Genomic DNA, 16,661 nt, shown 5'->3' on the forward strand with positions numbered 1-16,661 from the left:
TCTCAACCACTGCGCCACCAGGGAAGCCCCCCACAAAGCTACTTAAATCAAAGGAAAGAGGGGAAACCACAACCCTTTTTTTCACTCAATCTTTTATGGCAGGGGTTGGCAAACTATGGTCTATGGGCCAAATCTGGCCCACTGCCTGGTTTCGTACGGCCCCTCAAATGAAGAAAGATTTTCATAGATGAACATTTGCAATAGATTTGATAACAGGGAATACTTTGAATCCCAATTAAATGTTATCCCCTAAAAAAAAGCATTTCATTCTTCTTAGTATACTTGTAACATTATAAAAACTGTACTCAATTATGATGTTTTGAATTTCATCCAAAAAATTGTGGAAATTTGTTTTCTCTCTTGTTACATAAATACGTAATTTCTTTGATTTTGCCTCTTGGACAATAAAGCCTAACTATTTGGGAATTCCCTGGCGGTCCAGTGGTTAGGCCTCCGCGCTCTCACTGTCGAGGGCCTGGGTTCAATCCCTGGTCGGGGAACTAAGATCCCACAAGCCGTGCGGCATGGCCAAAAGAAATAAATAAAGATAAAAAGCCTAAATATTTACTGACTTGGGCCCATCATAGGAAACGTTTGCCGACCCCTGCTTTAGGAGGTCAAATTGAATCCCAAAGACATTAAATTCTATTACTGAATAAATTATATGCCAAGAGGAAGAGCACAGCTTCTTAAATATTAACGCACACTTTTTATTATATTAAAATCAGGCAATGGTCTGACAATAAAAAGTCTAGCTATGGAATACTGTTATGTTAAACTTTACTTACAGGATGTTAAATCCTTAGAACTAAGGTTTTCCCCAGAAAAAGATGAATGGAAACATCAATTGCTTTTCAGACTTGATAGCTGCTGCTTCAAAAGGTGGCTTTACACAAACACTAAGTTAAAAAAAAAAAAAAAAAAAAAACCTTAGAACACAATGAATTGCTTTTATTTCGGTATGCGTCCAACATCTCAGCATTTAGTGGTCCTGAACAGAAAAGTGGAAAAACGCAGCCATTGGCCAGGAATTCCGGGGATCTGCCGTGCACACGGAGTTCTTTCTTATCCCTGCTGAGGACCGAGAGAAGCAGCAGCACCGAAACCAAAGTGTGCACCGAGTTCATGGTTCTTTTTGTTCCAGTTGTCAGATTCCAAACTAGACCCAAATGGATTGCAAGGATGACCAAATGAGAGCCCTGTTTAAAACTTCTTCAATTTTTAAAAGCTAAAGCAATTACAGGAAAAGAAAATTCATTCAGAGGGATCGTGTGTGCTTACAAGTGTCTTCTGTGGCCTTTCTCCAAGTTTAACCACCAAGGACTTTGAGAGCTGGCAGGTCTGTGACCCTGGTGACTATTCTGTTCACCTTATCAAAACCTGAGCTAAGTAAACGTATCAGCTGATGATGACAGCAGAGGGTGGCAGGGCTGAGAACCCAATATTCATTTCCCAGGCTGGTGGAGAGTAAGTAAGTGTGGTTCCAAAACTAAATGAGGGAGGTCAGATATGCTTTCCAACCTTACCTGATGGCTTCTGGCCAAAGCAAGGAAGTGTCATGGAAAGTGTTGGGTGGTGATGGTGCAAAAAGGGACTTGAGGAGGAGGAAGGACAAAGCAGCACCCCTCGATTAAGGTGGAGGGAGAAGATATGGGGAAAGCCCTGAATTCCTCACCAAAGGCCAATTTCAGAGGGGAGCCGAGGGGGTTACAATCTATGCTTCGGCCAAGGGTGGTAGTGGAGAGTGGGAAGAGGATGGTGGCTTGGAAGGGGGGCAGCATTTAAGACTTAAAGAAAGAAACCAGGGGTGCAGACGAAGCATCCCCCACACCCAGCAGGAGTCCCACAGGCTGTGACCTGAAACCCTTACATCTACTCTAAGAAGCCACCCCAAGCTGGAGGGCTGTTGCAGGGAGGGAGGAGGCAGGGGGAGGGGAAGGGGAGAAGGCAGAGACCCCAGGCCATGTAAATCAGCAGCAAGGTGATTGCGTGGTGTGTCTTTTCACAGTTGAGTTAGATGTGCCCCACCGGTTATGATGGGGATCAATTTAAATATACTTTCTTGATCCCAGAAGTTCAACTATGTGGACAGTGGTTACACTTGACAGGATGATTTGTTATAGCACAACTTATATATTTCAAATGGACAAAAAATTAGTATCATTTACAGTATCTTAAGATAAACTGCCTTTGAATGGGAGCTTCCTTTCCAGTACTTTGAGGTCTACAAGACGTATCTAGAAAATTTACTACTGTGGAAAATGAAGACTGCTTAAATCGAATGGGGGGTAGGGGAGGGCCTGTGGTTTTTCTTTTTGATTAATTGCTGTAACACTGTCCTTCAGGAGGCTGAGGGAGTTTCATATTTTCTTTAGACATCATTAGGCGCCGAAGCTCTTGCAGGACAACTTTGATGCTATATGAATTCTGCCATTTTGCTAGCACTGATATGGCTCTTGGGTCCACCTACAGAAAGGCAAACAAAGAACAAAGTACTGTCAGGCTCTCAAACAAAAGAAAAGTTGTATGCTGGAGCTAAGCTACAGCAGAAACGTGAGTAAAATGCATTTTTCAAGTTGAACATGCTGATCACACAGTGGTATCTGACATGCAGAATACCCACAGGATTCCCTCCCTCCAGTTAGTCTGTTTTTCCCTTTTTGTGTCCCAAACCCTCACTGTGTGGGAGAAGGAAATTATGAATAAGTAAAGCCACCTTTAGAGAAATGGCACTCACACTTGGTGAGACTCAACCCAACCGGCTCTGAAACAATGACCTGAGCTGCCCCTGGGCTGGCTGCTGCTACCGCTCAGGGCCTGTCCTCTCTCAACGTTACGCCCGGGTCGTGGACGATGAAGAGGTACAGGGCAGTAGGGAGAGCACAAGCAACGGGTGGCGAGGACCCAGGCTCTGATGACAAGGGCCTTCCTCAGAGTCATACCCTCTCAAGTTAGTGTAGCATTCCCCAAGAAATTTCCCAAAGTGTGAGTTGAGTCCTGGGTTCAGGACTTCAGGTGGAACTCAAAGACAACACTAAACACTGAACACAGTAACAAGGCTCATCTCTTTTCAATTTTCTTTCAAGTCTTCTGAATACCTCAAAACAGAAGGCTTACTAGCTCATGCAATGCTAATATGCAGCACCCTTTAATACTTGCTGATCTCCCCTCTGAACAAGAGAGCAGGCCTCAGAGGCTCAAAAACCTTTGGCAAGCAACATATGGAGGAAGAATTTACCAACTTTCTTTTGTTTTTGTAATATTTATCATTGCTGTTACTGCCTTCTTATGACAAATGAGACTGGTTTCCATTTATGGCAGTGCAAATGGTGGTAAAAATAAGTTTAAAAAGCAAGACCATTAGAGGAAAAAAATAGTATGTCGTCCCCAAATAAGGCCCATGAGGTAAAAGTGTGACCTTGGGCAAGACCTTTCACCTCGGTTTCCTCACCTCTCTACCTCTTGGGTGTATATCAGGAGGACTGAATGAGCTCTTATCTCAAAGTGACCGGCATAGTGCTGAGAAATACAGGCCAGAGTAAATGCCACGTAAGTTGTAGTTAAACACAATTGGGAAACAGGCCCTCACCCCAAATCTGCACATGTTCATACTGCACTGTATTTTATCATCAAATAACCAATTAACATATGGACTCCGGCCCAAAATGCCCCTGATAATATTAAAGTGCAAAGCATTTTTCAGAGAACCCCAGAGAACAAGTAGGGGCAGGAAAAACAACTTACCACTCCATTAGAACTATTAACTCCATTCATATTAATTTTTGTTACAAATCTTACAAAGGGGGGTGCTTCTGGGTATTTAGGTCCACATTCTATTTTAAGGCTGTATATTCGGTTTTCATAAATTGTCTGGAAAAAAAAAGGGTACAGCCATGTCAGGCAATTACAAAGAATTCAAAAAGGTAGAACTTCTGAAACCTCATTTATTCCTGACTGCAGAACTGGTGCATCTGCTTCCATTACACAAAGTCTACTTGTTATTTGATAAGTTAGCAGTAATTAGTCCTTACACTGGTGTATATGAATCCTGGCCTGGGGGGGAATATAAAGAAGACGGAACACTTAAGCTAGTTATCACTGAAGTTTCATGCTAGTATTATTAAGCCCAATCAGATGGACTTGTTTTTATGTGAATTTTTCTACGCTCTGGGAAATGGTTTGTCAGAGGCATTCTTCATTCTGGGAAGTCACACCAGATGTCTACTCATGCGGGGATCATCAGCCAGTGCATTAAATACCACCATGTACAAAACACAGAACAGGTAACTCTTGAGAGAACTTCAAAATGAAGCACAAGGTGGGGGTGGGGGAGAGACAGGAGAGTCGCTTCCCACTTCATCACCACTTTGGGGTTGTGCTCTGTGAAAGGGATCTCAGCTGTAGGTGCCATCATCTCTCCCTGCTGTTTTTACGATGACCTGAGAGATTACTGGCATTCAGTATGTGAGGTGGGGAGCCAAGGATGCCAGACCTGCACCGGAAAAAAATAGTCCTTCTCCAAATGCCAACTGTGCCTCTGTTGAGAAACACTGGAAAGGTCCGATCCCCTAAAGCCAATGAACTTTTCCCTTTAACTTCCACCCAGTGAACAGCAGAACGTGCTGATTTTCCCAGGCTGTTCCTTCTGCCTAGAGTGCCGTGCCCGCACCTGAACTACTTCACAACCTTCAAGACCCAGTTCAAACATCATATGAAACGGAAGGCTACTTCACAAGTTTTCTGTCTTATATGAAGTTGCATTATCACCATTTGCGTGTCTGAAGACCACACCAGGGGGTGACAGCTCCCCATCAGACTGGCCCCCTTGAGGGCAAGGACCACCCTTCTCTGGGTTCCCCTCTCAGGCACCAGTGCCCCTTCCTCACTGCATACTGCATGAGAAATTGCTCTTGTGTAAACAGTGACATCTAGCGGTCTTTGGGGGGAATAAATTAAAGAAGATGTGATTTAAATGCTTGAAAACATTGTGTCTAAATAGTGGCCCGTCCCTAATTTAAAAACTGGGACATATATTAATATTTTAAAATTCAGAAGGCAGTCTTAATATACTCATAGAAACTTTTCACATCCACTTAACAGGGACCCCAGCCTATAACAAAATCAAAAATCAATTCTGGATTTCCACCCACCCTCAAGATGCCCCCCTCTCTTCTTCCCTCATAAGTAGCAGCACCATCCAGCAGTTAATGCAAAAACCTAGCAGCCAGCCACGACTCCCCTCTTCCTCACCCCTTACCTCCCAATCGTCAAATGGTCTCAGCTTCTACCTCCAGAAGAGATCCCACACCTACCCACTTTCCTCCACCACCGCACCTCATCTGAATCACCCCAAGTCTCTGCCTTCTCCCTTGCTCCCCTAGCATCTGCTCCCCACACAGCAGCCTGACTGACCTTTCAAAACCAGAAACCGTTCCTGTGGCTTAACCCCTCCAATGGTTTCCTGGTGACCTAAGAAAGGAAGCCCCAGTTCCTGGATCGGACCCTGTGCACCCCTGCCTTTCTCTCCGTTTATTCTTCTCCCTCCTCATCCAGCCCCAGGTCCTCTCTCCTTGGGGCCCTGATACCAGCTGCCCCACCGCACACTGCAGGTCACTCCTCTCAGCGTCCTCCTGACCCCTCATCTGAAGACTGACTCCTAGTCCTGTGTCTGACACCCCTCACTAAACTCATAACAAGGAGGGCAGGGGTCTCAACTGAACTGATATTCAGCTGTTTGTTGAATGAATGAATGTTGCTCTTTACGCTTTTATAAAAGGAACACCTTGTTGCAATTAAGGAGTTTCCTCAGAGAAAGAAAAACTCACTCAGTAAACATAACAAGCAGGAAGCGGAGAGTGGCACGGTTTCTGTACAGATTTATGGAAAATATGGTAAAAGGTCCAGCCTCAGAGCCTAACACAGTCTCACACTCAATAAATATCTGTTGACTGCATGGATCCCAAATTCATCTCTGGGTGTGTCCTGCATTCCTGCTCACTGGCTTTGTCACACAACTCAAAGACAATTTCTTACATAAAAAAGTCCCTGGGGGCTCACAGTAATTACCAAAATCACAAAGTCTGTTAAAATATTTGACACTACATTTTGGAGGCTCTGATGCGCCGACTTATTCACCTGCCAGCATGGTTTTTGGCTTATCAGTGTTGATAAGAGGTCACTGATCACTCTATTAACAACAGCATCAAAATGGTTAAGAAGGTAAGCAGTTTATTCATAGGACTCTGATCATTACATAGATTAAATCTTAACGTTACTCTTGACACTATGAAAGCCTAATATAAGAACATGCATGCTATGACCAACTTAGAACAAGAGGAATATTGAATTTCTCACCACTTATGTTCAACTGGCAATTTCACTGGAACACAGTGAAAAGTGCCTCAAGTCAAGTGAGCAGAGACACTGAAAGGTCACGAAAAAGCCCAAAGCAAAACTGTTATAGAAAATGAGGTTCTGGTTTTCTTCTCTTTTGTTTACGAGGGCTCCAAGGACCTGCTAAAAAGGTTTCATTGAAGAAAGGAAATGTGCCTGAAGGAGAATTGCTAGAACATTCTGTCTCCGTGAGGAACACTGCTCTCTTTAAGATTCATTATTTGATCATGGAACAACTTTGTTGTCATGGCTTGAGCTTCATGGGGCAATTTGGCAGTGCCTATCAACATGTTGAAACAGGAGTGCTTAGACCAGCAAGACCATTTCTAGGAATTTCCTACAGACGGACTCGTACAAAAAGGTGAAGCACGGTTTAGTTATTTTTGATACTGCAGACAATCTAAATGTCCACCTGCAAGAGACTGACTAAACAAATAAGGCATACTCCTGTAACTGGATACTCTGTAGCCTTTTCAAAGGCTGAGGCCCAGACATACACACACACACACACACACACACACACGCATGCATGCACGCACGCACACACCCCTGCAAAGGATGCCAAGACATAGCTCTTGGTATAGCCAGCAAGTTGCAGATTATGTACAACCTATAGAAGCAGACAGACACCTCCCACCAAGTCTGGATATATTTATGTGTACATAGGCTGTTTCATCCATTGATCACTACATGCCCAGAGCCTAGAGATCACAAACTTTTCTTGGGCCTAAAATATATATGTGAGATAATCCTAGCCTGATCATGAGGAAAACATCAGACCAATTCAAACAGGGAGACAGTCTACAAAATATTTGACCAGTACTCCTCCAGACTGTCAAGGACAACAAAACCAAGAAAACCCTGAAACTGTTACAGGCACAAGGAGCCTAGGACATGACAACAAAACATAATGTGGTATATTGGATAGGATTCTAGAACAGAAAACAGACATAAGGTAAAAGCTAAGGACACCTGAATAAATTATGGACTTCAGTGAATAATGCATCAATATTGGTTCATTGGTTGTAACAAACGTACTGTACTAATATGTTAACAGTAAGGGAAACTGGGGTAGGGTGGTGTATACCAGAACTTTCTTTCTACACCACCTCTGCAACTTTTCTGTAAATCTGAAAGTATTATAAAATACAATGAATGTTTGCTTATTTATCTATTTATATTGCAGTATAGTTGACTGACAATATTAGTTTCAGGTGTACAACACAGTGACTCAATATTTTTATAGATTATACGCCATTTAAAGTTATTATAAAATATTGGCTACATTCTCTGTACATACAATACATCCTTGTAGCTTTACTTATTTTATACACAGTAGTTTGTATCTCTTAATCCCCTACCCCTATTTTGCCCATCCTCCCTTCTCTCTCCCTACTGGTAACCACTAGTTTGTTCTCTGTATCTGTGAGTCTGTTTCGGTTTTGTTATATTCATTTGTTTGTTTTTTAGATTCCACATAAAAGTGTTACCATACAGTATTTGTCTTTCTCTGTCTAACTTATTTCACTAAGCATAACCCCCTCCAGGTCCATCCATGTAGTTTCAAACGGCAAAATTTCATTCTTTTAAAATGTATTTCTAAGATGTATGAGATATGAGAAAAGGAAAAAGGTATTGGCTGCAAAAATATGCAAAGCACAAAATCTAAATTAATATATAAAAGAAAGATGACACTAGGTGAACTAGTCAACCACTACTCAGTTCAAATCTGATACAGTTATATAAAAAGTATGTTTAATGTGCAATGTGGGCATATGCTATGTTAGAATAAAGGATGGGCCCTCTAAAAAAGGGAGACCAGGTAGAGCCTGAGAAGATCTCAACAACTTAGGACATGGACAGGTAGTAAATGTACAGGAAGAGGTGTGAGAGGAGACGCATCGAACTACTGTTCACAGTTAATCTGGGGAGGAAAGTGGGGATTTGAAAGTTCGGGAAAAGCTGGGAAAAAACGACACCACACTAGGATTTTAACAGAGTATTTAATATAGGGAATCGGTTAAACAGGTATCACTGGACTGAAAAAAGCTTTAGAAGAGGAGCCTGAACTAACACAGAGGTAGTAACCGCAGGGAGCAGGTATCACCTCTGGGTTAGCTAAGGCTTATTATTCCCCTTGTTCCCCCTGAAGGCTGGGGGGGCAAAGAAACAAAGCTGGAGTTGATCAGATCTAGAGGCTCAGAGGAAGAGGGCATCAGAGTTGAACCCAGATCTCTAAGGAGGGGGTGCTGCGAGGCTGATGCTGGGGGTGCCCCCAAAAGCTGGAGGCTGGAACCCACTGTTGATGCCAGGATGAAGGGCAATTACCAGAGTGGCGCAGACAGAACAAGAGGCAAACAGGAAGGAATAAGTCTCTTCTCTCCGCCTTACAGGCTCTCTCCTGTGTCCTGATCGGTGGAGCCTAACGGGAAGCCAGCTGACAAAGGAAAAATGTAGTTTGCAGAGTGCCAGCCCCAGGATCCAAAGCAGAGCAGGGAAAGGTGGGCTTGGCGCTTACTAACCAGCACCTGCACACATCCCTCTGAACAGTGACAAGATACAATTTTCCTCTGTACAAAAACTCTCTTCCCATCAGTCAGGGTATCCTTCTGAGTGAGCCATAGGTCCCTCTGAAGGCAATATTGATTATTCATTTCTCTAATTCAATCATAGTGCCACCTGAATATTCTACAGCCTGAAGACTAAACTGCTGAGTTGACCACACAATCCTAATAGAAAATAAAAAGGTGAAAGGAGGCATTTGCTTCTTCCCATTTGCTTTCTGTTCCCACCAATGTCAGTCTGGCACGAGGCCCTCATCCTGGCAGCAAGAGCTGTCTCTGGTCTCCAGCTTCTGGCCTTTCAGTGCTCCTCCAAGCAGCTCTGCTGGGCCCCACAGGAACTAACAGCAGAGGGTATCTGTCCTCCAAGTGTTAGGTTTCCATGGCCCCAGCCTCTCCTGACCCATCCCCCCAGACCCAGGCGGTGTTGATTGCTTTGTGTTATCTTTGTGTTCCCCCAGCGTGCTTTTTTGGCTTTTTTCAGTCCAACACCTATTTGATCAACTTCCTATATTAAATTCTCTCTGTTGAAATACCTAGTATGGTTTCTCTGCCTGACTGACATAAAGAATTAAAAGGAACAAAGTGAATTGCTTACTCTGTACTGTTTGAAAAACTTTACCAGAATATATTCATTTATCAGACATGTAACTTAAAGCTTTTAAAAAAGAGACGGATCAATATGCACTGATATGGAAAGATGTCCACCATCTGCTAAGGGGGAAAAAAAATAAAGCTGCAAAACATTAAGCATAGCAAGGTCTCATTTTTATTAAAAAGGATATGTATTTGTTTGTGTACCCACAGCAAATGCCAGTAGAAACACACCACACACCAAATGATCAGTTTTTATTCTGTGGGGAGTATAATGAAATGGGGAAAGGATCACTTTCCTTTTACTTCACACACTCCTGGAATTCTGTTTGTTCCTAAGCATGCATACAATACTTTTAGATAAGTATGTGTACAAATACACACCTACACTCTAACCCACACATAAAAACACTATCTTGGAGAACCCCAGAGGTATTAACAGTGCTTCTCAACCAGGGTAATTTCTGTCCCTGTCCCACTCCTGAAGTGGTGGGAGTCAGACAACACCTGGAGACATTTATGACTGTCACAACAGGGTTGGGGAGGTGCTTCTGGCATCTAGTGAGGAGACACCAGGGATGCTGCTGAACATCCTCTAATGCAAAGGACAGCTCCAAAACAAAGAATGACCCAGCCCAATATGCCAATAGTGCCAAGGCTGAGAAACTTTGCTCTATAACCTGGCTAGTGTTACCACCTCACGGTCAGAGTAGAAAGACTCCACGTCTAATGCTGTGGACAGTCACATGTTTGCCAGAATTTTGCTAGAGGCACTTGGATGGGAAGCTTTACTTTTAGGTTTGGAGGACTTGCTTTCAAAAAAAAGATATATATATATATATTATTTTTTTTTTTTCAAATAGCTAACACACACATATGATTAAAGCATAAAGAGTACAAAAATACAGTGAAAAATAAGCTTCCTTTCCACCCTGACCCCAGCCAGCAATCCCTTTTGAAGGCAACTACTGTCATCAGCTTCTTTTATGTTTTCCAAAAGTATTCGAAGCACAAGTATATGTCTGGCCTCTTCCTCTTCCCTCACCCACCCCCACCCCAAGTGACAGCACAGTCTGTATACTGCTTTGTACCTTTTTTCACTTAAATATCATGGAGATCCTCCATTTCAGCACATATAAATCTGTCTCATTCTTTTGAAAAGCTAAACAGTATATAATATGGTCCACTGAAAGATACTGAGGTGCTTTCCAATATTTTGCTACTATTGAAAACACTGCATGAAATAATTTTGTACATACAGGCTTTTGGGCAATACATTCAAGAAAAGCTGAGTAAATTCCTAGCAGAATTGCTGGATCATATGGTATATGCCTTTTAAATACTGGTGGAGGATTTTGAGTAATACAACAACAAAAATACAACAGGGACATGAGTTACTCAGAGCTCTATTTAGATGCTTTAATAATTAGCTTGATATTCCAGATGCACAGCATATACCCTGTATGTTAATCATAAAACAGATTGGTCACAGGAAGCACCTAGAAGCAGGTAGCTCCTTTTATGACTTTGCTTTTAACCTTGGGGAGCCAGGGCAATAGAAACTATAAGGGTAAAAAGACACAATAACAAGTATTGGTGAGGGAGCAGAGAAACTGATACCCTCACGCATTGCTGGTGGGAATGTAAAGTGGTGCAGTGCAGCCACTTTGGAAAACAGTTTGCCAGTTGGTTAAAATGTTAAACAGAGTTATCATATGATCCAACAATTCCACTCCTATGTATATACTTAAGAGAACTGAAAACATCTGTCCACATAAAAACCTGTACACAAATGTTCATAGCAGTATTATTCATAATATGCAAAAAGTGGAAAAAATCCAAATGTCCATCAATTAATTAATGGATAAACAAAATATGGTATATCCATACAAAAGAATATTATTCAGCCATAAAAAGGAATGAACTACTGATAAGTGCTATAACATGAACGAATCCTGAAAACATCATGCTAAGTAAAAGCCAGTCACAAAAGACCACATATTAATTCCAATTACATGAAATGTCCCAAACAGGCAAATGCATAGATACAGAAAGTAAACAGTGATTGCCAAGGGTGAGGAGTGAGCACGGGTAGAAGGCAGAATGGGAGTGACTGCCAAAGGGTATGGGGTTTCTTTCTTGGGTAATGAAAATGCTCTGAAATTAGTGACAGTTGCACAATTCTGAATATAATAAAAACCACTGAACTGTACACTTTAAAAGTATATTCTATGGTTAAGTGAATTCTATGGTTTGTGAATTATGTCTCAATTAAAAAAAAAAGGATGTAAAGGACATATGGAAAGTATCTTGCATACTGTAGCTACTCATTAAAAGCTAGTCCCCTTTGGAAAGAGGTAAACTGAAACTCAGGGTAACCCAAGATGTTTTAGGTGGAACAGCATATTTTCAACAGAACTTAGTGTTCATTTTATTTATTCATTTGTTTGTTTAAGTATATAATTCAGTGGTATTTAGTGCATTCACAATGTTGTACGCTGGTTCATTCTTAGTTTGTTAGAACCTAAAGATCAGTCTGTTAACAAATCTGTTGAACATCTACCCCATTCTGAGTCATTTCTAGGTGCTCTGGAGAGTAAAGAGAAGGGAAGAATAGTTCTCATCTTCAAAAAACCTAAACCATTCTTAGGAAGATAAGAATGCAGTGAAGGAAGCCATCACTATACAGTGGACTTTCAGAGACAGCAAGAAATGATCTTTATGAAGAAACAAGCCTTCTAGATCAAGGTTTTTCCCAGTATTTAATAGATTCAGAAAACCCCGATTTTCATAGATTAAAAAAAGATCAAGAAATGAGTAAAAACAGATTGAATATTTTTTTAAACCCCCCAAACAAAACTACAGGGTCACAAAAATGATTCAAAAAGTAACATTAAATATCAAAGCCAGTCATTCATCATGAGTGTTTATGACAATCTAAGAGTCCTAACACTGAGCGAGCACCACACTCTTCCTTTTTTCAGACAGGGCCACATCCCATGTGTCTTTCTATCTCCCAGAGGCTGGTGCAGAGCCTTGCACGAGGTGAAAAGAATGACCGAACATCATCACCCTTAAGCACAAGCAGACACAGGAAAGGGCCTGCTACACTCAGGCAGAATCTCCTACCGCTTGTCTGAAACAAGTGTCACATTATTGGAATCTATTTCTTCACTCCTACATCAAATTGCTACTTAACACTAGATAATTCTATAGTGGGAACAGATGAAAACTCAAAATATAAATAGGAAGGAGACAATATAGCACAGTGGTTAGGAGCACAGGCTCTGGAGTGAGACGAGGTTTGGGAATTATCAGCTATGTGACTTTGTGTGAGTACCCTGACTTTTCCAAGTCGGCTTCCTCATCTGTAAGATGGAATGCAGCTACCCAACAGAAGCACCTTACAACAGGCTCTTGTGAGAATTAAAGGGCATTTCTGGGGGGTTTACTATGTGCCACAAAAAAAGGTTAGCGGGCATTATAAGACTGGGAATGCTCGAAAAATCACAGAGCTCTAAAAGAGGGGTCCTGTTCCCCATCCCCACTGTCTTTGTCTTCTTCGCAAAGGTCTTTGGGCCCAACAGAGCCTGGAACAGACCAGGCAGGCAATAACCCTTTGTTGAATGGCCCAATGAATTAGGATACAGACGCATGGCAGGATTGGGAAACAATGAATAAAAACCACAACCATAAAGGTTTTCCGAAGTTCAGTTGGACACTGTCTTCAGGAATGCTGGCTGTACCTGGAGCCTTGTTATTTGATAAGCCCAGGAGTTTGTTCTAAACTACGTGAGGGTACAATTACCTCAAACCTCACTGTCTACATTGTCATGTAAATTCACACTATGAGACTAAACAGGTTTTTGCTTACCATTTAGAGGGATTAAACAGCATCAGAGGAGGTTCAAATATATAAACTGAAACTGGTCAAAAAAGAATAGCCACATTTCAGAAAATATACCATTGGTGAGCTTTTTCCGTGATAAGGCTAATATTTTTTAAAAGGAGGCACAGTGAATTTAAGACATTGACATTTATAGCGGTAGCTCGACGCTTACTCTTGGAGGCCCAATTATCATCCCTGTCCATCTTGTAAGTGTCATGTCTTCGTCATCTTCTAGACCCCAGCTAACTGTGCCATCTCCTACTCCTTTCTGGCCTTCTTCGAGTTCTTCCAACAGTCGGAAATTGCGAGGGACTTTTACTCCTAAAATAAATGGAAAGAAATTCAAGATACTAGCAACTCCAGGGGAACTTGTAAGCCTAGAGCTAGCTGCTCATTATCACTAGGTTAGAATAAAGATGCTTATGTGCTAAAAACTTCTGTAAGTTGTCGTACCTCAAGCTTGCTGCTTACGAAGCTATCTGTATTGACCAGCACAACCAGAAGGAAGGGGCACGTGGTTTGTTACAGGTGAAGTGTCGACTACACCAGGGCTGGATGACCAAACCTAGAAAGACACCCCACCCCCAACCCTGGAGCTTTGACGAACTTCATAAAGGGTTTACAAGCCGAAATGTTGATTAATTTGGGCCCAATAGTTTGAGATGAAAATTAAAGTGCTAACAAAAGTGCCTTGGAAGAAAAGAGGCTATTTCTTTTGTTTTGTTCTTATTCTACATTTCTGAATCTAAGGGCATGCTCATTTGTTGGAACGAGTCTCAAACTACCTTAGGAGGAACAGACGCCCTGGCCCTATCATGTAACAACAGTGTCCTCTTGATCAACTCAGAGTCAACAGAAGGCGGCAAGGATGAAAAATTGCAAATATTTAAGTCATAGTTTCTCTCTTGTGAAAAGCTAAGAGGGTAGCAGTTCTCTGCTTTACCTGTTTCCAAAAATCCCAAAGCCTGCAAAGTAGCTCATGGAAGCAAACACACGAACACATCTCACAGGTTCATGCCACTGCACCTAAGTTCAGGCTGAGGCTTGCACCGCTTCTGGGTGTCTTCCAGAACAGAGTCTAGGTACTGGGCCCAGATGGGGATGTTATTCTCCCAACCAGTCCTGCCTACCTCTCCCCGCACTCACCTCTTCCCCTGGCATTTAGACTATTCCTCAGGAAAAAACTCAGGATCCAGGCAAGTTACAAGCTTTCTTTACTGAGCCTCCAACTGGCCAGACTCAGAGCCAAGCAGCACTTTAACATATGATTATGAAGAAAGACCCACTGGAGGGACTCAAGACTGTGGGTGGTGTTCTCTGTGTATCTCAGTATTTCCCAAAGTGTGGAACACATCTTACTATTAATTCAACTGGAATAAATACCTGAGGAAATCAGGCACTTTTCTAGGCACCAAGAAATAAGCTGTGAACAAAACAAAAATGCCTGCCCTCATGGAGCTTACATTCTAGAAGGAAACAAATACAAATTATGCAAGTTATGTAGTATGACAGATGGTGGTGTTCTGGAGCAGAGAGTACTGGTGGGGGGAGTTACAATTTTAAATAGGGAACATGACTTATTGGCAGCTGAGGGGAGAGTCTTCCAGTCAGAGGAAAGAGCAGGTGCAAAGGTCCTGAAGTACAACCTTGCCCAGAGTGTCAAAGAACAGCAAAGATGCCAAGTGAGCTAAAACCAAGTCAGTGAGATGGAAGTAGGAAATTAGGGACTCCAACTGTTAAAAAGCCACTGGAGTTTTGAATAGAAGAATGACAGGATTTTGACTTGTTTTTAACAGGATCCCTCTGGCTGCTGTATGAAGAGTACAGTGAAGGGAGCTAGGGCAGAAATAGCCAGAAGGCTATTGCAATAATCCCAGCAAAAGATCACAGGTGTTAACAGTGAAGGAACAGGGTGATAGCAGTGAAGGTGGTGAGAAGTAGCACAGTTTTAAATATTTCAGGGGTGTGAGCTGGTAAGATTTGCTGTCAGATTGCCTATGAAGTGTGAGAGAAAGAGAAGTCAACTATTGCTACCAGGCTTTATTTAGGTGGTACATGAGTGAACACTTCATTTTACAGTCATGTATTTTTTAGGGCAAGTAATGTTAAACTAATTTCCCCTTTATGATTATGTTAAAATTTTCCTTCTAAAATAAACATAAGCAAAAGAGTCAGCCGACTGAAGAAAAATATTAAATAGCACAGATGGTACTTGAAAGGAAACAGGAAAAATCTGAAAGCATTCTTGAATGGTCCGTTTGGAAAACACTGGCATTTTTTATCCACAGAAGAGCCAACTGGATTATTCACTTATACTGGATTAAGTCTCCTCCAGCAAATGCGATACTGAAGGCTGTTTGTGACATTATAAGCAAAAAACCAGACAATTCAATGCCTTCTGTTTAGAAAGAGTTAAATCTTTAATAATCCTAATTTGGCTTAGGAGAAAAAAAATCACTGTGCATTACTACTGCTGTTACTATTGGTTACTTTATAAGTCTGCACTAATAAAAATGAATATCCAAATAGCACAGAATTGTACTGATAGGAAGACTGATAGATATCTGACGTACTTGTTCACAGATGGTGTAATGGGCTGAACTGTGTCTCCTCAAGTTCATATGTTGAAGACCTAAGTCCCAGCATCTCAGAATGTGACTATATTTGGAAACAGAGCCTTTAAAGAGGTGATTAAGTTAAAATGAGGCCATTAGGGTGGGCCCTAATCCAATATGACTGGTGTCCTTACTACAAGAGGAAACTTAGATGCACAAGGAAACAACAGGTATGCACATCTGTATGGAGTAAAGACCATGTGAGGACCCAGTGAGAAGGCAACCACCTGCAAGCCAAAAGAAATCAAACCTGCTGATACCCTGATCTTGGACTTCTAGCCTCCAGAATTCTGAATGTCCATTGTTTAAGCTACCCAGTCTGTGGTATTCTGTTATGGCAGCCCTAGTAAAATAATATAGATGTTAAGTGACATCTTAAGAAACCTGGATAGATTATCGCTAGGTGCAACCTGGTTATCTCTAGGTGCAAGGATTATGGGTGGTTCCAACCCCCCCTTTCCATATTTTCCGATTTTTTTAAAAAACCACGATTGTGATTTACTTCACTCTGTATAACAGACTCTAGGTCCATCCACCTCACTACAAATAACTCAACTTCATTTCTTTTTATGGCTGAGTAATATTCCATTGTATATATGTGCCACATCT

At 41.8% G+C, this 16,661-nt stretch overlaps 1 protein-coding gene across 2 annotated transcripts in view; it reads right to left on the minus strand.

Moving 5' to 3' along the window:
- Positions 1–689: 689 nt before the first annotated feature.
- UBE2V1 (ubiquitin conjugating enzyme E2 V1) overlaps positions 690–16,661 on the minus strand; it is a 34,085-nt gene continuing 18,113 nt past the window's right edge. Inside the window, exons 2-4 of one of the 2 annotated variants that reach the window (XM_065892400.1) lie at positions 13,610–13,758; positions 3,745–3,870; positions 690–2,466 (exon numbers count right to left, since the gene is read on the minus strand). In XM_065892400.1, coding sequence (XP_065748472.1) covers positions 2,320–2,466; positions 3,745–3,870; positions 13,610–13,758 — 422 coding nt within the window. In that variant the 3' untranslated portion in view covers positions 690–2,319. The remainder of the gene's footprint in view (positions 2,467–3,744; positions 3,871–13,609; positions 13,759–16,661) is intronic. The other variant, XM_065892399.1, reaches the window with a different exon arrangement.

Source organism: Phocoena phocoena, chromosome 15, assembly GCF_963924675.1.
Source record: "Phocoena phocoena chromosome 15, mPhoPho1.1, whole genome shotgun sequence".
Classification (NCBI taxonomy): Eukaryota; Metazoa; Chordata; class Mammalia; order Artiodactyla; family Phocoenidae; genus Phocoena; species Phocoena phocoena.